This window comes from Aythya ferina (assembly GCF_964211825.1).
Source record: "Aythya ferina genome assembly, contig: HAP1_SCAFFOLD_105, whole genome shotgun sequence".
Classification (NCBI taxonomy): Eukaryota; Metazoa; Chordata; class Aves; order Anseriformes; family Anatidae; genus Aythya; species Aythya ferina.
The window spans coordinates 233,753-253,254 of NW_028181414.1; the positions used below are offsets into that span (position 1 = coordinate 233,753).

General features: G+C 45.4%; 2 protein-coding genes and 1 long non-coding RNA gene across 4 annotated transcripts in view; all 3 read right to left on the reverse strand.

The window, feature by feature from the left end:
• LOC311428649 (zinc finger CCCH domain-containing protein 11A-like) overlaps positions 1 to 9,792 on the reverse strand; it is a 133,896-nt gene extending 124,104 nt beyond the window's left edge. Inside the window, exons 1-5 of one of the 2 annotated variants that reach the window (XM_084539996.1) lie at positions 9,419 to 9,792; positions 7,281 to 7,333; positions 6,719 to 6,896; positions 6,399 to 6,518; positions 5,496 to 5,619 (exon numbers count right to left, since the gene is read on the reverse strand). In XM_084539996.1, coding sequence (XP_084396122.1) covers positions 5,496 to 5,619; positions 6,399 to 6,518; positions 6,719 to 6,772 — 298 coding nt within the window. In that variant the 5' untranslated portion in view covers positions 6,773 to 6,896; positions 7,281 to 7,333; positions 9,419 to 9,792. Of the gene's footprint in view, positions 1 to 5,495; positions 5,620 to 6,398; positions 6,519 to 6,718; positions 6,897 to 7,280; positions 7,635 to 9,418 lie in introns of those variants that run through there. The other variant, XM_084539997.1, reaches the window with a different exon arrangement.
• The window catches only part of LOC311428650 (zinc finger CCCH domain-containing protein 11A-like), a 181,236-nt gene that overhangs the window by 145,186 nt on the left and 16,548 nt on the right, over positions 1 to 19,502 (reverse strand). The gene's annotated exons all lie outside the window — the stretch shown is intronic.
• Positions 14,555 to 16,699, reverse strand: LOC311428651. The gene is made up of 3 exons (XR_014687806.1): positions 15,251 to 16,699; positions 15,042 to 15,068; positions 14,555 to 14,618 (listed from the first exon to the last, which is right to left on the reverse strand). It is a non-coding gene; the product is annotated as an uncharacterized lncRNA (long non-coding RNA).

Consider the following 19,502-nt stretch of genomic DNA (forward strand, 5'->3'; position numbering starts at 1 on the left):
CTGACAGATCAAGTCAGTAAGAACAAAAAGAATTCCCTCCACGTTAACTGTGTAGATTTCAGCTGGTGCTAACAGGGTTTCTTTGTTGCTGTGGTATAAACAGACTGATTCCAAGTTTGAGGATTACAGAGTTGTCTGGAAATGCTGCTGGCGATAGGATTTAGACTGCACTGCAGCTCCTACCAGCTGCTGAAGGGTAAGAACACACTCAAGAGGGTGGCACACGGTGAGTAACAAAACTTGTCAGAATTATCAGAAATTGTACGAATGTATGTGTGTCTTCACAGAGGACTCACCTGTACATCAGGTCCAGAGGAAAGTTTAGGAAAAGGCCGGTTCAATTCCACTGCCTTCTTTTCTTCTTTTTCAGGTGCTTTAAAAAAAGACAAAAAAAAGTGTTGTCAACGGCAGAAATAAAGAAAGCTGGGTACTTGTTTCCTTTGTGCATTTATTTCCTTGTGTCCCATGAGAGAGAGAGAGAAAGGCTACAATGTGCAAGCCATTCAGCATTTATCCATGAAGCAGATCCTGAGCAAACTGAACTTGCTCAATATGGGAAGCACCTCACTGGGGCAGGCATTAAAGCATCTTATTACCTGTTAGTTTTGTGCTCCATAAAGATTTCTGCTCTGCTGGGGCAGGTCCGGGTTGTGCTGAGGGAGCTGGCACATCTCCTTCACTCTGCTGCATCCGCAGAGCTTTCTCACGCTTTATTTCTTCCAAGGTTTTAACACGCACTTCTCCTTCTGGCTTGACTTTTCCTGCCGGCTCCTTCGCCTGCCCTTTGCTGGGCCCGGACAGAGCGAGCTGCTTCTTGGACTCACCCTGAATTTTGCTCTTGCTATGGCATTCTCCTGCTTTTTTCTTCTCTTCTACCAAGCGATTATTCTTTTTTTCAGACAAGGCTTCAGAGAAAGTTTGGATGCGACCTGCACGAGCAGCTCTTGCCCCTGCGCTGGAATCTTCAGTTTTACCATGCCCTTCAGCCTCAGCTTTGGCTTGAGTTTCATGTCTCTGAAGAGCTTTCTCACGACGGATTTCCTCCAGTGTTTTCACATGGATCTCTCCCATCGGCTTGGCAGCCTTCCCTGTCATCATCAAGAAATGAGGAGAAGCACCAACATTTAAAGAGAGTCCAGCAATATTTTAAGTCTCCAAAATTTGTCAGAGCACTAAGGAAAACTCATCTTGAGCGTTCCCAATAATGCATCTTAGAACAATATCCTTAGAACAACATTCTCCTCCTCCTCTGAGCCACTTGTATTTTGAAGACCAGCCCTATCCAGAGAAAACTGCTACACAGAAATGCTGCTTTACTTTATTACTTTTTCAGACTGCATTTCAAATTCCTGCTCCTGGCAGTGGTTCTATTCTAATTGTACGTAACGGTTCACAGAAGCAGCTAAAAACCTCGACAAGGCACAAGTAGAAAATAAACACACACCTAGAGCCAGAGTTCTGATAGTGGCTGTCAGAAGAGCTTCAGCACTCAAGCAAGAGGCGTCAGTTCTTTGTTTTCGTTTAAATTAGTTTGTAGGGATGTATGAAAGCAGTCCAAGTTCGTGGAAAGGAAGGAGGAGAAAGCATATTTAAGATCTAGCTGTTACCTCTCTCAGTACTGGTCTGTTTAGGAGGTAATCCCAGCCTGTCCTTCAGAGACTTGGGAACTCGAACTGCAAAACAGAAAAAGAACGAATTAGGGAGGCTGCATAATGTCAACTTCAGGTTCACATTTCAAAACAAGACAGGAAAGGTAACTTTGAATCCCAGTGATTACGACCTCAGCCAACATGCAAAAAGAAACATCACTGGAAAAGGACAAACAGAAAGACTAAATACGAAACCCAGGAATCCAATCCAGATGCCCGTTTAGTACCTGTCTCTCTCTTGGGTGCTTTGTCAGCATTTCCCGGAGCCTCTACCTTCTTCCCCAGCCTTTCAGCAAGGCTGCGCTTCACTGGAAGGCTGCCTACATCATCTTCAGAGAAAACAAGGAATATTGTAAGAACTTTTCTTTGCAGGAAGGTTTGAGAACAGTCAACAATAAGCTTCTCTTTTTCAAGCATATTTTCATAGAATTGCCTTTCAGCTGCTAAATGATTTTTTTTTTTTTTTTTTTTGCCATTTCTGCAGTCAACACAGATCTTCACTGCAATGTATTTTCCTTTCATACATCACAAATACTCTTTAATGCAGTCATATATAGAAGGCAGCACCTACGTAACAGCTCGTAAAAAGTTCTTACCCGCGGAGGCTTTCCGTTTTCCTTGTCTATCAGCAAGATCTACTCGAACCACAGGTTCCTCCCCTAAAACAAAAGGGAATTTTTTTTTCTATTTCACAGAAACCAGTAGCCAACAGAAATATTACCCTGTTAGCCCATGTCCAAAAAACCCTAGTCAGACACTGTTTTGACAGCTAAACCACATAAACTCATATTTTAACTATAATTAACATGGAAAAAAAATATTAATAGTCTCAGTGCTTGCTTCAAATTCCAGCTGAGATAGTAGAGAGTGAATCTGAGTCTGCTTGACACCTATACTTTGTGCAGAACAAAGCTGCATAAGCAAGCAGAATATTCTTAGGTACAAATGCTGAGAAATATTCCTTTCTAAGGTGAATGCCTACGAGTAAAAGTACTTCCACACTTTTTTCCCTTTAAAAGGCATTTGCACAGCTCTAAACAATTTATACACAAACTCCTGTCATACTGTGTCCACACCTGCCACTGTACGCCTCTTTAATGCTTCAGAAATTGCTTCTTATATAGCACTGGCTTCTACAGCTCGCTCTTCTCGTTACTCTTCTGTTTTTCAGTTACCCCCCTATTGGCATACTGACACTTTTTTTTTTCTCCTGCCACTGCACTTAACCTGAGCAACAAATCTTTCCAGTACAACCAAGGACTTTAAGCATAAAAGCACGTTTTGAACAGAAGGCAGCGCCAGAAGGCTAACATGGGTGAATTGTTTTAAGTATTGCTTAACCCTCCAGTTTAGGAGTAATGAAATCAAAACAAAAGCATTCATTATTACCTTTCTTGGAAGACACTGTCACAGTTCTCACCACTGTCCGGACATTTTCCTCTTCTGGAGCAGGAAAAATCATAGAATCAACGGGACGAAGAGAAGATCTTGAAGAACCTTCTGTTCAGAGCAACCAAAACATAAGGAAGTTTACCCAACATAAAAAACTATCACAAAGAACAAAAAACTTTAAATGATTTGTTACTGTCAAAAATACAGCAAGCAGAGCATGTAAAGAAGAAAGGTGACTAATTTGCCTCTGGTTGCCCTTTGAACTCCCATTCAGAATACCAGCTGGCTGAGAATCAGGTTGCTTTATGCCCCCAGCTAAAAATGGAAGTCTGTCCCTCAAGCAGCTCCCAGTCACCATCACCTGCCGTGAACAGGATAAGAAAGTAGGGAATATTAACTCACCACCGTGTCTCTTATTGTTTTCCTTCATCTTCTGCCATTTGATTTCCTCAAGTGTTTTTATTCCAAACTTCAGATTGCCCTCTGAAAACAGGAAACAGTTCGTGAGACAGGCTTAGAGGCACTCACTGAGGACCACAGGTCCTCAGGCTTCTTAGCGCTCAGGAACTTTCTGAAGTATTTCGAATAAAGCCTGTCAACACTCCTCACAAGTGAAAGAGCCATAGAACCAATGGCATTTTGCCCCTCCTTTCATCCTTCAGGGTTCAAAATGTAGTTTTAATTTTAATCCATTTACACGATATTAGATCCATATTTTAATCCATTTACACGATATTAGATCCCTCTATCGTTAGATATGGCTTATCAACAGTGGTTGCAAGGCTGCACGTGCAGCCATTTAAACTCCATGCTGTGGCCCTGTTTTGTTCTCCAAAAGTAAAGAAAAGGAGTTCACCTTTCTGACCCAATGGGCACATGATGGTATTAATGGCAGAAATGAGATCATGGAAATAACCGACTCCATTCAGCACCCCTACATTTTGTTGTGTTTTTACACCACGCTGCTTTTGACTTAACTGTCAAGTTCTTCTGATTTATCCTACTAAGGTGCTGGCATACCTTGTTTAGTAGTAATAGAACTGCCTTTCCGAGTGGAAATCACCCGTAATCCATTTTTGCCTTCCGCACCTGGATGCTGGACGGGAGTTTTAGTTTCTTCTCCTTCCTCAGAAAGTTGGTCTGAAGGGGAAAAATCGATTCAGTTATGCATAGACCAGGTTGGTCGTGATTACGTAGCTCATGCAGTGACACTTCAGCCCATGGTTCATATAAAAAACTTTGTTGCTGTTTTGTTTTTTTGTTTGTTTGTTTGTTTGTTTGTTTGTTTTTAAACAGCTACACTGACCTGATGAACTCCTAAGTAGAATACACTAGGACAAAACATCTAGGACTCTAGATTCTCTCTGCAGCTTTAACTACTACACAACACATTGCTCTTCAGACAGAAAAAAGAAATTTCCTTCCTAGTTTCACGTAGAACTTTACACAAAAGACCAGCTAAAGCCAGGAGTGGTTCTAAGCTTTCCTCCAACGTTTCAGCTTCTGTCCACTGACTGCCAGACAAAGCCACCAGTGACCTGGCCAGACTGCCTGCCCTATCGCTAGTCAGACCTCAGGTCATCTGTGATTTATACACTCATTTACAGCACAGATTCCTTCCAAGAACCAAAGATTTAACACATTCATTTACAGCACAAATTCCTTCAAGAACCAAAGATTTAACACATTCATTTACAGCACAAATTCCTTCAAGAACCAAAGATTTAACACATTCATTTACAGCACAAATTCCTTCAAGAAACAAAGATTTACACAATCATTTACAGCACAAATTCCTTCCAAGAACCAAAACATGCTCACCATCATCATCTTCATCATCATCTGCAGCATTGATTACAACTGGAGGGTGTGTAGGGCTTCGGACATTTTCAGAGTTTTCCACTTTCGTCACCCCCTTTGCTGTGGAGAGGGATTTGACTGGACAGAAAGTTTGTTTTGCTGCAGTGACATCTGAGCCACTTTCAGATCATCGTCCGCGCACTCAGGCGGACTTGGCAGTGTAGCTAGAGGAAGAGGAGGATCATCGGTAATATGGCAGTTTAAAACTTTGACCACAATGCAAAGAGACGGTAGCAAAGGCAGATAACCCGCACAGACAACGAATTCAGCATCTCCTTTTGCCCATCCCATCACTGCTTACACCGTGAACAATGATTTCCCTTCCAACAACAACACATCTCCCTACCACCCAGCAAAAGAGGAAACAACAGGAAGCAAACTGCAAGGCAAACATCACACAAAGCAAAGAGAAGCTGAGCACGAAAGCAGAAAACAAACACCAGCAGTACACTCGGTGCAGTACACCTATGACTGCAGACCTTTTCCTGCCCTCACAAATGAACAGTTACCTGACGCCCCCTACAGGATTGGCACCCACTAAGTAATACTCAAAATTAATTCTTCAGCGCTTAAAGAAAAAGGACCTAAACTCACTCTTGCTTGGTGGTAAGAATTGTCCATCGATGTAACGTCCCTTTGCATGATGAAAAGCACAGTTGGCTTTCTGACAGCCTCCCGGCTGCTTCTCCCAGTAGCAAGGAATCTCACTGCGCTTTTTCTGAAGACAGAAAGAAAGAAAAGCTCGTGATAACATGCACCTGAGGCTTGCAAAGAGATGCACAGCTCCAGATCGTGACAGCTGTCACAACACAGTGCTGAAACAGCATTCCAAAGGTCAGTTTCTCAGTTAAGTGTAGTATTTCTGGGCATATTCACAAAGTTTGCATAAGCTGTAACCACTATGCACATTTAGTTTGGTCATCACTCAGTTTGAGAAGACAGGCACTCTCAGACATCAGTTGAGGGTGGCTTAAACTAATACACCTAGGATTATACTAGGATTATTCAGAGGGAAAAAGAACATCTGAAATTGCCTAGGTTAACCCTGTCTAGAACTACTTCTTGGAGACTTAGTTCTGCTGCACCTTTAACTTTCCCCACTTCCTACCCCAGGCAGCTACAACAGCGTTATCTGAAGGACTGTGGGTCAGAAGACACCTGATAGTTCATTATCAAGCCTGCTCCCATGAGGATAGAACAGCCTGTTTATTACCCCCCTGCTCCAGCAGGTTTTAGCAGTCTATTTAACAGCTATTCTGCATCTCTTGAGAAAACTGTCAGCATCTAATAAAAAAAAATAAACAAATATCTTGCTAAGACATACCGAAGGCATTGATTTTATTTCCCTCTGCTTCCTCCCACCCCCTCTCTTGGTAACAGAAACCAGTATGATTTTGAAGCAAACAAATCTATCCTGCAAAAGCACAATCAGTACACCTACAGCACTGAAAAATGCTTTTGTTGATTTATTTTGAGAACACATTGTTAGGCACTCACGTCAATTTCCATGTGTCTGAATCGGCAGACATTCCTGAAACAACGACCCTCCTGCCACAGCTTGCAGACCGTCTCATTGCCCAGAGCAGCTTCGCAGTGGCGGTAGGCACATTTGTCTCCCTGGAACCAAAAGGAAACCAACAAGGAAAATAGAGTACAGCCTCAAAAATGGCCATGCTGCTGCCTAATGGTGCTACAACTGAATTCACAATCTATCTGGTTCTCAAGTTAACCAAAGACCAGTGTGCTTCCTCCTCCTAATCTACTCCTTCCTGAAAAAAAGGGGAAAAAAAAGCAAAGCAAAGGAAAGCCAGCCATACCTTGCTACAGGTAGAATAGAAATAGAAGTAGCAATCGTCTCCTTGTTTAGACATGCCGACGAGTTCTGCTAACAAGCTCGGGTTCTCTCCACAGGGACTTCCTCTGCTCTTGGAGAGAGCTGTCTTCACCCTTGCTTGGGCTGAAAGTCTTCTACTGGCTTGTGGTCAGTGAAATCTTCTTTTTAAAAGTAACCCGAAAGAAAGTAACAAGTGAAAAATAATGAGGAACGAACATTTTTCCAGCTTTCTTCAGTTAATCAAATCAAGTTATCAGTCTCTCAAAGAGAGCAAAGCCTTGAAATCAGCTGTTACATGAACTAACTAAATATTAAAGTTCTGTAAAGCTGCCAGGAGCTTTGTCAGCAAGCGTTCTCTTCCACATCCTCAATAATATGACCTGAAGCACATCTGGAAGCCTGAAAACGGAGTCACTCCTTAAAAAACCACCTGATGATACATGCAAGTCAATAATCAACTATGGCTACAAATAACTTCTCTAGAACACAGTTAGGACGCATTAAACAGCACGTTCCAGGCCCTGTGGGTCTTCGATTTCACCTACCTGGACAACCTCAGCAAAGTTATCGATCTTCAAAGGCTTCCAGTTAACTGCTCCTGTAGGTCGAACCAAGACTGAATCCGTGAATTAATAATAAAGGGGTAGGAAGAATTTTCCTCCTCACTTTGCCAAGGGAACCTCTCATCCACAATTCAAACATAGGATGCGCTTTTAAACAGCTTATAACTAAGAGAGGAAGCAAGTCCATTTGAATGCTCTCTCAGACTGGACGCAGCCAGGGTTAGTTAGCTCTTCAAAAAAATAAAAAACAAAAACCAAAACAAAACAAAAACAAAAAAAAACAGCGCATTTAGAGATGAACTCGTGATTCAAAGTGGCTGCAAAAATGAGGCTCCATCTTCCACAGCCGGACAATTTAACTTTTTTTTTTTATTTTTTAATTTAAAATTCAGCATGTTCCAATCTCTGGTCTTCAAGATTTCTTCACCTATTAAGAAAACACAAAAACCTTTCCCCGTCTTTATTACCTGTACAGCAAAAAACATACCAGTGCATCTAAATCCACAGATGTGCATACGCATACACACATCTGTGTTTATACACACACGAGGAGGGAGTGAGAGAAAGTTAGCGAGAGCGACAGTGAAAATCAGAATTTTTGCCTTTTCGACACAGAGAACGCGTAAAAATTCTCTCATTTTGAGGGAACTAGAAAAAAATGGAGGCTCTACAAAAGATTTTGATGAGTATGCCTTCGAGGCCGATGCTTTGTAACATGAGGGATCTGGGGGCCAGCACACAAATATGCATACGGACGTACATGCATACAGGATAAACATATCTATACACACAAGCGTGCACAGTATATGTTGTATGATCTCCATATCGAGAACAACTCGTAGCCCTGATCAGACATGTAGAGTTGCAATCAATTAACAGCAGCAAGACAGCAGATCAAGGGTACAGCAAGCTTTGAGAGGCAGGGGAATGCTCACTTTGCCAGTGGCACGGCTGCATGATACCAAGGATTTTGAATTACTTTGATTTTTTGGAAGCAATTTGGTTTTTCTTTCTGCGCTGTAGCTGTGGTGGTTTTACCGTGCTGGGCAGCTAAACCCCACAACCGCTCTCTCACTCCCCCTCCTTTAGATGAGGAGGGGGAGAAGTAAAGCAAAGAACAACTCACGGGTTGAGATAAGGATAATTTAATTAAAGGGAAAAAATTATAATAATTAAATAAAGACTACCATGAACTAAACAATTTAACTAAGGGAAAATAAAAAGGGAAAGGGGAAAAGGGAGGGGAAAAGGAAAAATAAAAAGAAGGGAGGAAAACAAACAAACAAAATAAATGAAGGCTATATGGAAGTGCAGAGGAAAGAAATTACTCTCTACTTCCCACAAATGAGCCATGATTGACCACGTCCTTGAAGCAAGGCCTCAACGCACGCAGCCGGTGTTCGAGAGGAGGACCGACGTTTTCCCAACGAGAGCCCACCCCTCCCCTCTTCTTCCTGTTTCCACCTTTTATTGCTGAGTGGGACATCACATGGTATGGAATATCCCTTTGATTGGTTTAGGTCAGCTGCCCTAGTGATGTTTCTCTCCTCACCTTTTTGCCCACCCCCTAGGAGGGTTAGAGAAAGGCCCAATGCTGTGCCACTGCTGCTCAGCAGTAGACACAACACTGGTGTGGTAACACTGCTGTTCCAGCTACAAGTACAGAGTACGGCACTGTATGGGCTGCTGCAGGGAAAGTAAACATTCCAGCCAGACCCAGTACAGTAGCAAATACCACAAGTTTGCCATCACGTGCTGTTCCCTAATCCATATATCCATCATCAGCCATTGCTGCAGGATCATGAAAGGTTAGAGAAGACGACTTAGGTCCAATTTAACAGCCAATGAGTTTTCCATGAGCAGAGCTGCAACAGATTTTATTTCACCACAAGCATTTTTTTTTCTTTTTTTCTGATATGAAGTCAGAAATTTTGATTTTTTTTTTTTTTTAAAGACACTAAATGTCACAAAACCTGCAACCATTTCAAATTAGAGTGATTCTGAATGCTTTCATTAAAACGCTGCACATTTCTGTGCAAATTATTTCTGACTCTTCTGGACAAAAGTGGATGAAATAGTTCTTACAAATTAATAATAAAAGGTTGGAAGCTTTTACTCACACAAACACTAGTGAATTTTCCAGGAAATATTGTTTTGGCAGGGAATTTTCCCAAATCTAAAATAAAGAGAGGAAAAGTTGGGTTCTCATATTAGTTACTGCTTTTGACTGCTGGACAAAGGGAATAAAAACAGTAGTTAAGTGCAAGGTTTCCTTCTCTTCTTTAGTATGGATAGGAATCGTCACTTCGGACCTTTAGCACCTTCAGAAACACACCCAGTGCCATGCAGGTTCCTCTGCAGCTACTTCTAACAATTACTGGTGCTCCTTAGCATGGAAGTTTGACTCAAAACACTCTCCAGATTTAGCTCTTTTGACTGCCCAAGGAGCTCATCATTTTGCTTGTTGCCTTCCATTTTCCTGAACACACCGGGAACGCTGTTCAGAATCTGAACGGATCTGGTCTAAGGAATGGGAAGAAAGCAAAACCAACGATACCTTGCAGTATTCCAAATTCCAAAAAAGCAGTCTCATTTTAAAAAGGACCTCAAAAGCTTTTTTTTTTTTTAAAACTGACATCTGCCAACATAGCAATCCAAGCGCCAAACCAACTGAAGTTGCCCCTGAAAGCCTGAATAAAAATGAGTAACTCTGGTGCACTCAGCAGGTCTGTAATAGAAGTTGGTAAGGGTTTTAGATTTCTTTTTTTTGCTCCAGGGTGCTGGTAAAATTTTTGCATTAAGAGATTTTGAACCTTTTGTACCAAAGAATTAGAGATGCGCTACAGTGCCAGTAGCTGGGGGTCTGGAAATACACACCAACAAGTGTCATAAGCTTTGCCTTTGCTGAAGGAAGATGAATAGTACAAAGAAAATCTGTCTAGTTTGTTTTACAGGCTTGTCTTTCTCGGTATGGAACAAACTGACCTCCCTGGTCTAACTTTGCAGTGCCTATTCTGCCTTTGTCCTGCAGAGAAGAGCAAGAAAGGAACAAATCTATTTTTGCACCCCAAAAACGCATTAGAGGAGGATTATCACACCCACCTAAGGGTACTTCCTTGTTTGTTTATAAAGCACAAAGCATTTCTCTTGGACAGTCTCTGTTGCTGGCCTCTTTTGTGCCTTCCATTTATAATAAAGATATTAAGATGCTTACCCCTTGCTTGTATTTGTTTGTTTGTTTGTTTGTTTTTTTAAAGAACAGTGGAAGTGGAGAGTCGGATGACAAGCAAGAACAAACACTAGAAACTCCTTGTTCTGCCCCTGCTTTTTAATCACCCAGCATCACCCCGGCTGCAAAACAGCCTCTGCTGATTTACCTGCTTGTTAAAGCACCCCACAGGCTGCAAGTGCGCTGTGCTAGGTGTCAAGTTATATTTAACGGTGCACACGTAACCATTCATCTTCCCACGGTCGAAGCACAGAACAGCCTCTTGCTAACAGAACTCATCCCTGCTGCTGCAAGAAACCTCATGGCCTGCAGGAAAACCTCAAGCTAAGAGTTCCAAAGCAAAAGCAGAAAACGCATCATTTGTACTCTTTCTATTTGAGGGAATTCTAGCTGCTAAATGCTGCCTACATCTGAGGGCACGTTCTGAGGCTGCCGGGAAGGACACTCAACACCCACTGACAGCAGGAGTGCAAAGATGCCAGCCAAGAAGGCAAAGGTTAGAGCTGAACGCTGCCTCAGCTTCCTCCAGCAGCCAGCTGGGGGTCACCTTTCACCACGCTCTCTGAGACTCGGAGCCCCGAGTTAGCGCAGCCGCCACGTACAGCTGCTCCTTGCTGGCCCAAACTATTTGAAGAGTCTTCAGACTTCAGGGACCTGTTTTACGACAGCCTCAAGATCAAATTCATCTGTTCCTGAAGGCGCTGATCGTCCTGCTGTTTCTGTAGCTGTCAAAGAACAATCCTGAACTGAGGCACTCGTCTGATCAAACAGTGCTTCGGCACAGATTTGTCTTTAGCTTGACACATCAAGGTGAAGAGGAATCGATTCTTGCAAGCAACCTCTCAAGCAGGGATCTAATAAGGTGACCAAAACGACAGATCTGTTGTGCAGATCTGAGCACGTCACTCTGCAGGGAATCACTTTCAAGCCTAAGATGTTTCACCCATCTCCCTGCCCCAGAGCGACACAAGGAAAGCTCTTAAGCAATTGCTAGCCTCTCCTCAGTGCTCACGAGTCCCAAATCACTAATTTTACAATATATAAACCATGGCAGCTGGCACCTAGTTGGCACACGGTGACACTGCACACGTTGGCAGTGCTGTCAGGAGCTGGAAAGTCAGGGGTGAGGGGGTTAAGGGAAAACCACACATCAGTTTAGCAACTTGGCTCCCGTAGGATACTTCCTACGGCAGGAGTTTTAGCAAAGTCCCTCCCTCAGAGGGACCTGCTGGCTAATTAAAACAGGACTTCTGCTGGAGCAGTCAGAAGGCAGCAGGGTATCAGGAGATATCCAGTGGGCATCACCGTCAGCCTGTGGCAGTTTGGGGTCCAGGTATCAGTGGTTATGCGTGGTTTTCTCTGCTTCACTTTCTCCAAAGCTGTGAAAAAATAGTTCTTTTACAGCACTGTACAGTCACACGTTACGGATGGAACCAGCTGCATCAACTTCCAGTACGACGGTGTTGGAAAAAGGTGCCTTTGGTGGTCAGGAGCACAACAGCTCTGGTGAGGTGTTATTTAAGTGTGTTCTTACATCTGAGTTTCCTCATAGCAGTATGTAGCTGAGGGGGTCCACGTTTCCCAGGTAAGATTGATGGTTTTTCTCCTACCAAGCACCAGCTCAGTATACAAAGCTCTGTTAATAACACCCAAGCGTGTAGATGTTAAACTGAAACTGCTTTTAAACCTATTTGTTGTTACGAAAATAGCTTCATACACCATCTTCACAGGGTAAAAATTCACATGGAAGGACAAAAAAACCCAGAAGCGCTTCCTGAGCTTCAGTTTACCAACAGCACCATCGGATTTAGATCCTGGCCTGGCAGCCAGGATGCAGGGTCTGTAAGCATTGCTGCGATGTGCAAGTGCCAAGGCAGGTTTCTGGCCTGCCCTGAATAAAATACCTTTTTTTTTTAATACAAACAGCGTGCCAGGTACGCTGTAATGCCAATGTGCCAGCTCAATAGAGGATGTCAAACAACAGAGGCGTTTATCCTAATTTCTGGCATGAAAACACTTTTAACAGCATTCTTTTCATGAAGAAACCCCTCTCTATCTTCTCCAATGCTCCAGGATCTGCTGCAGCTGCAGCAGCCGCGCTGGTACAACCCACATCTTTGCCAAATCTTTTCAGTAACTGTGCTTTACCTCGGCAATGTTGAGGTCACTCCTCTTCCTCCTCCAGCTGAGCAAGCAGCTCGCTGGCTCTGCCACACCGCAGGTGCGGAAGCGAAAGCTGGGAACACAGGAGTCAAACTCTCAGTGCTCACGAAGCCACCAGGGCAGAGGGCTGACACAGAGGCACCCCGGATCCGCTCTCCCTCCCCACTGCGAGGCTCGCAGCAGCCCCAACCCGAAGCGCACACAATGCTTCGCATGGTGATGTCACCGCTGATTCTGAGTCCCCACGTGAGGATCTGCTTCACCACTCTCAACATTGGTGTTGGTTTTTTATTTTTTTTATTTTTATTTTTTTTTTCTTTTAAACATTCTCAGCTTATGGGAAACCATCAGGTAAACCACAGATCGCTAGGGAAGAAGGCCCACACGAGGGAAGTCCGTGCTTTTCTTCCAGGCAGTGGCACGTGCTTTAACACGCCGCGTTCGACAAAGCAGCTCTCCCCGTTTTGCTCAGTGGCAACAGGCACGACTGCAACGCACACAGGTGTAGGCAGCACCTGCAGGTCCCAAACCCTTAACCCGTTTTTAGAGAGCACCAATTTTTTAAGTACTGCTTTTCCCTTAATCCACGACCCCTTCTTTCCTTTATTTCTATCGGGTGGCTCTCCTCCATTTTCCTCCTCAGTGTCTGAGCAGACACTGGGAATCGTTTCCGGAGGAAGGGCACGGCTGAAGCTCCTCCATCTACTCTCCGAGAAAAGAGAGTATGTTAAAGAATACATCTTTCCTTTCTTTTCCCTTTTTTAAATACAATTTCTGAAATCAACGCTGCGGCCTGGCAGCAAATACCTACGGGACTAAAGGTGATTCCTCATCCTCACTGTAACGTTGTAGTTAACCTCCCAACGAACCCATCTCCCCAGGAAGCGGCCATTTGAGATGGGAAGGGGCAGAGCAAGAGGAAGCTCTCCTTAGCCTAGCTCTTCCCCCAACACCACCTCGCCACCCAGCACCAAATTCAACTCACCTGCTCCGCCCGATCACTCGAACGGGCGTCCGACGCTGGCACACGCCGCAGCGGTGGTTCTGACGTGCCTTAAATCACCTCTCCGCAGAATATCTCGGGTCTGTACGCTCAAATAACGCAGTATTTGAGAAATAACGCCCAGAGCTCACACTCTGAGTGCAGCCCAACAGCACCGAAGCACCGGTAGGCTAAACATTCCAAACCTGGCAACAAGGCTGACCCAAGCAACAGCACGGAACCCTTCTGCACCTTCCGCGTGGACATCAGCGTAAGGAAACACAGACCTCCTCGATCCAAATTTTAAGCGAGAAACGCAAAAGGTCACCCAACCGGCTTGTTTTCAGCAAGCTAAAGGAGAAATTAAGGCGACAACCGGGTGCATCCAGAGTTAGTCAGATCCTGAAGGCAGTTCCTTGGGGAAACGGAGGAGCAACGCGCCAGATGAGGGCTGCCTTACAGCGCACCCCTTAGAAGCACTGCTACGGAAGGAAGGCAGAAGGTTGGAACTCGAAAGAACTCGCAAGGCGCCCGTTAAGGGGGAAATCTTTCATTTTTTTCTCAGCAGAACCTCCCCTCTCCCTCCCCCCCCGCCCCCCCCATGAAGGCAGACCAGGGACTCTTTGCTTCCTTAGGGAGAGGGCAGGGACGGGGCAGGGTGGTGGGACAGATGGCCAGAGGTTCGGATGGACGGACAGACAGCCGGACAGAGGGCCCAGCAAGGCCTGACGAAGGGCTCAGGAGCGGGAGGGAAGGGCAGGGCGAGGGGAAAGGCAGAGAAGTACAAATCTCTTTTTCCTTGTGATAACTTTTCTTGACCAAAAAACACGATTGTGAATGAGGCAAAATGAAAGATGTAACATGGGGACGTGCGGATACTCACGATGATGCAGCCTTCTATCCGCATGTTCACCTGCTCATAGAGCCACACCTGGATCCTCGACCTCTGCAGAACGAAGGAGGAGAGTAAGTCGGGCCACAAACACTGAGCACTTTTGTTCTCTCATGTGTTCAGAAATACCTGCTAGCCACAGCCACGACAGCTCCCAAACGCTCCGAGGAGCAACTCTCAGGGGCAGTTCCAATGTGCAATCTGACATTTGAGCGTTATACCATCGGGTGAATACTACACGTTTGGTGAAGAACACGTTTCCAGTCACAAGGGAACACCCCTGCACGCCCGGCTACACGAGGGGGAAATGCCGGGCTCCTTGTGCCCACCAGCACACCGCACAGCTCTCCATCCCCCACAAACCCGTCCCGGGACACAGCCAGGAGCCGAAAACTCACCGAGGGGAATCCCCAGACCCTCCCCACTCCCCCCACACTCCCCAAATCCCCATCCCCGCCCCCTCCCCGCGGTACTCACGTTCTGCAGGTAGCAGAAGATGAGGTTCTGGGGCGCTGCGTTAAGGGCTCAGCACGGGGACGACAGTTCCGGGCTCGGGACAAGGCCCCAAACCCCACAGCGAGGCCTCAGGGCCCCGCGACAAGGCCTCAAGGCCCGGGCCGAGCCCCCTGAGGTCCGAGCCGCCCCCCACCCACCTCCCCGGCACCCCCCAGCCGCAGGAAGGATACGATGGGCTGCACCATCACCTTCTGCACCTTCTGGCCCTGCCCGCGGTACGCCATGGCTGCTGCCGCCTCGCCGCTCCCGCTCCCAGCACCGCAGGCAGAAGAGGCGAAGGCTGATGGTAGAACAGGGCTTCTTGGGGTGAAGGGAAAGCGAGGGCAGGTGGGCGCAGTCTCTGAGCTCTCCTCCTCCTGATTTTGCTTTTTCTCCCCCATTTCTGAGCCGGCAGAAGTCCCCGTGAAGTCCTTCGGCACGATGAAGGCCTGCGTGAGCTCCAGCAGCAGTTTCGTCGGCGGAGGTTTTCCCTGGTGGGGCCGGGGCGTCACAGCACACACACACACACACACACAGAGACGCGTGGTTTTGTCCAAACATTAAGTATTTACAACAAATTCGACAAGCGCTTTTCCTCTGCCAGCAGCAAATGCCTGAGGGCCCCCACAGCTTCACAAATCATAGCGGGAAGTGCCTACCGTGCCGCGAAAAGTTCGGAAAATAATTCAAAATTGATCTGCTAGAGGAAAAAAAACGATGGCTGGTGGCAGGGTACACAATACACCCGAATCTCAGCTCTGTCCTCCGCAGGGTCAGTGCCCACGCCCAAGTGCGATGCTGATGGCACCCGAACATTTGCTGTAGCAGGCAGCAGAGCCAGCAGCTCAGGGGAGCAAGTTTTAAAACCAAGAGGCACTTAAACAACCCTTCATCGACCCTGTGACTGTGGCAGAGTCCCGACTGCTCGCCCCGGAGTCCTCACACAGGCAAAAAGCACCAACCAAAGCCTGGGGGAACTTTGGTATAGCACAAGAGAAGGGAGTGGGGGTAGTGGAGCCGCATGGCAGAGCTGCTGCTTTTCACCATTTGATCCTCCCTGATAATTGAAAGGAAGGCTGGGTGGGCTGACCCCCACCCCCATTCCTGGCAGCAAGTTTGGTCCACAACACACTGGAATAACGATTCTGCTCCCTCCCACCCCTACAGCTTCATCATCTGACACGGGTACAGTCAAAACAATGGCATACACGAGTAAAAGTCAAGAGTTGACATAGTAACTCCAGGATTTGGCTATCAACTGTCCGAGAAATCACAACACCGAAGCTTCACAATGTGCCCAACATCGAGTTGTGCCAAGGGCGGAGGAAGGAAGAAGCTTTACATTTAAGCCTTCAGAGCATCACTCCATCAGAAGATCGATTTGCAGCCACCATGGCGTGCCAATGGAGATCTTTCTGTGCCAAAAGAAGTGCTTTGTCCTCTCGATATCGAAGGTAACCACCTATAGTTACAGAACGGATGCACAAGACCTTAACTCTGACCAGCAGGGAAATTTAGGACAACTGAGCGCAGATTCTGCCAATTTCTACCACTTCGGACTGTGCTTTAAGTCTCATTGCAAAGCCTCAGTTAGAAAAAGGATCACCTCGGGGTATCCAACAAGAAGAATAGTTTTAATTTTTATTTTTTTTTTTAATTATACCCTATGACTACGCAGTTCAACTGTCAATCATCTCGGAGAGTTCAAGGAGGAGGTCATCCTCGTCCTTCCCTGGGTCTAAGTCGATTTCAGCTTCCAGTCTGCCTCCTGAGATTTCCCAAAGTAGCTTCTCAAAATCTTCATCCGCAGATAAGGGCACGTTCCCTGTGGAACTCAGCCAGCGTGTCCGTGCCTCTTCTGGCTGGGAAGAAGCTGAGGTCGAGGTCTCGAGATCCATCTCCATCTGCTCCTCAAATCTTTCCGGGCTTCCAAGACGCACTTCAGGTCTTGGGAGAGCAAGAAAGAACAATCAGGATATGCCATTTCTTAACGGGAAATCCTTTTCCTGCAAACCGGCTCTTAAAACTGTAGGCAAGCCCTCCTATGCTTCAATCTTACACAGGGATTGTTATCAATCAACCCAGGGCTACATTTAGAGCCCGATGTGTTACCAGGTACATTTTTCAGTCTGGGGGTTTATCTGTGAAGCCAGGGCACCTGGAGTTGAGGTGGCATTCTTGAGGACCAAAAGGCAGAGGACACTACTCATCATCTATCACCTCACGAGGAAGTAGAACTTCACCTCATCCTCGTTCAGGTATTCAGACAACCCAAGAAGTCACCGGAAAGCTGTGCTGACTTGCAGCATTTCAAGAAAGCCTAATTAAGCAATCCTGCTAGCTGCTAGAAAGTGGTTTCAGGTGACTTATTCCTTTGATGGATTTTGGCTTCAATTATCTCAGAACCCTCATTTTTTCCCACATGTGACAGAACTTGTTTCCCTGGGGATATACACTGATTAAGAAAAAGAACAAGTTGGGGTTGTCACCTGTTTTGGGGATTTTCTTCAAGTCTGATGGCTGGGACGTGCTCCGGCACGTCTGAAACACCCTAGAAAGCAGCAAAACAGTATTTATGACACATGGGTAAAAGATTCCTTAATAGCTTTTTCCTCCACACTGCTTCTCCTCTGGCATTGCGGAGCCGTGGCCAAAATACAAAACCAAGGTGCTCCTGAAGAAAGTTCACATTCACCTGGAGGTTACTCACGATCTGGTGTCTTGTAAGAACATGGCATTAATGGACAAAATCCCCCACACCAGAGAAATCACAGCATCAGAGTACCGGTTAAAGAGTGCCATTCATCTCATAAATACAGAAGGGTTCTACAAGCATCCTGGAGACACCTACTGGATTTCAAAGGAAACAGAAGGCCTGCAGAACGTTTGAGTTTTCCACCTTTTCAAATAGAGGAGGGTAGAAATTTAACAAGGGATCCATCGCTGCATTAGCCCCTGGCCTTACCATGGCTGCTTTTCTGGCTGGAGGTCCCATCATGTCAGCATCAAAGGCAGTCTGTAGTTCCACAGCTGCTATGGCAGACGGGTAACTCCCAGGTGCCTTACGTTTCAGTGCCTTCTTCTTGGGGAAAGTGACTTTCCCACGCGAAGGCTTCACAGATGTCATAAAGTTGGCTAGAGTAAAAGGAAGAGACAACTGATACAGTCTTGCTCTGCCTCAGGAAAAGTCCAGGTTCTCTTAATCATTTCCACAGTCCTTCTACACACTTAAATGCATTTGGCCAGCACAATTACACCGCCATTGCCTGGATTCTCAGGAGTCTTTTCCACATAGTAAACTCTGTCTACCAACAAGCCATACAAAGGAACAAAGAAACCGAAGAGCTACAGTAAATAATAATCCAGGACAAGGGAAACCTCAGACACATAGCAATCCTAAGTGCAAGCTAGGTTCACAAATATAGACAGCTTTTATATTTAAGGTCCTGCTCCCGCTAGGAAAGGAAAAAGCAGCAGTTATAGTAGGACAAGAGTGTATGCAACTGTTGTACCAGCTTCCTCTCCCTTGCAGTGATGTCCCACAGTTAAGTTGTTCTACAAAGTCCACATTTGTAGTGTCATTTTCTAGTCTCCCGTTCCTTACCTAACATCTGGCTGGCAGGAAAAGAAACAAACTAAGAAAAAGAAAGTACACCCTTCGCTTCGTAGCACTGCGTGGCAAAATGCACCCAGCCAGAGTTACAGCATGAGAATTGTCATCTTCTGTCTGTATTTCAGAAGACAACCTAAGTAACTCTTAACCTTCAACACTTACTTTTAGCTTCCTGGCCCTGAAATTGAGCTGCCACTTTCCCTGCTGGTTCAGTATTAAAGAAGCCAGCAGTAGATTTGACAGCAGCTTCCTCCTGCCGAAGCTTCTCTTGTTGTTCTCTCTGTTGCCACTTCTCCCACCGTCTCTCTTCAAAGCTCTTCTCTGGACATTTACGAGTTCCACTCTGCTGAGTGGGCTAGAAGGAAAGAAAAGTAGTGCATGAATAGGACAAAAAAAAAAAAAAATCCGTGGAGATTTCGTTAAGAAAATCTGATCAGCAATCCCTCCAAAATGGTCTTGATGTGGAACAGCATATTAATCTCGTTCAGGTTACTGTTGTTTTTTTTGTTTGTTTGTTTGTTTGTTTGTTTTCCCATAAAATTCTGCCTGTAACAAGAGCCATGCTTTACTATGGACGCAGTCTCACATATCTGCAATATCCACTATGGCAAGCTTCTTTAAACAGCTAGGGTGTTCTGCTGTACATCTATTTATCACATTCTTTTTAAGCAGCAGACAGTCATACAAGTTCCCCTATACAGTATCCACTGACAGATTGATTTCCTTGAACACAGAACTCTGGCCTTCTGTATTAAATCCTTCATGTCTGACAGATCAAGTCAGTAAGAACAAAAAGAATTCCCTCCACGTTAACTGTGTAGATTTCAGCT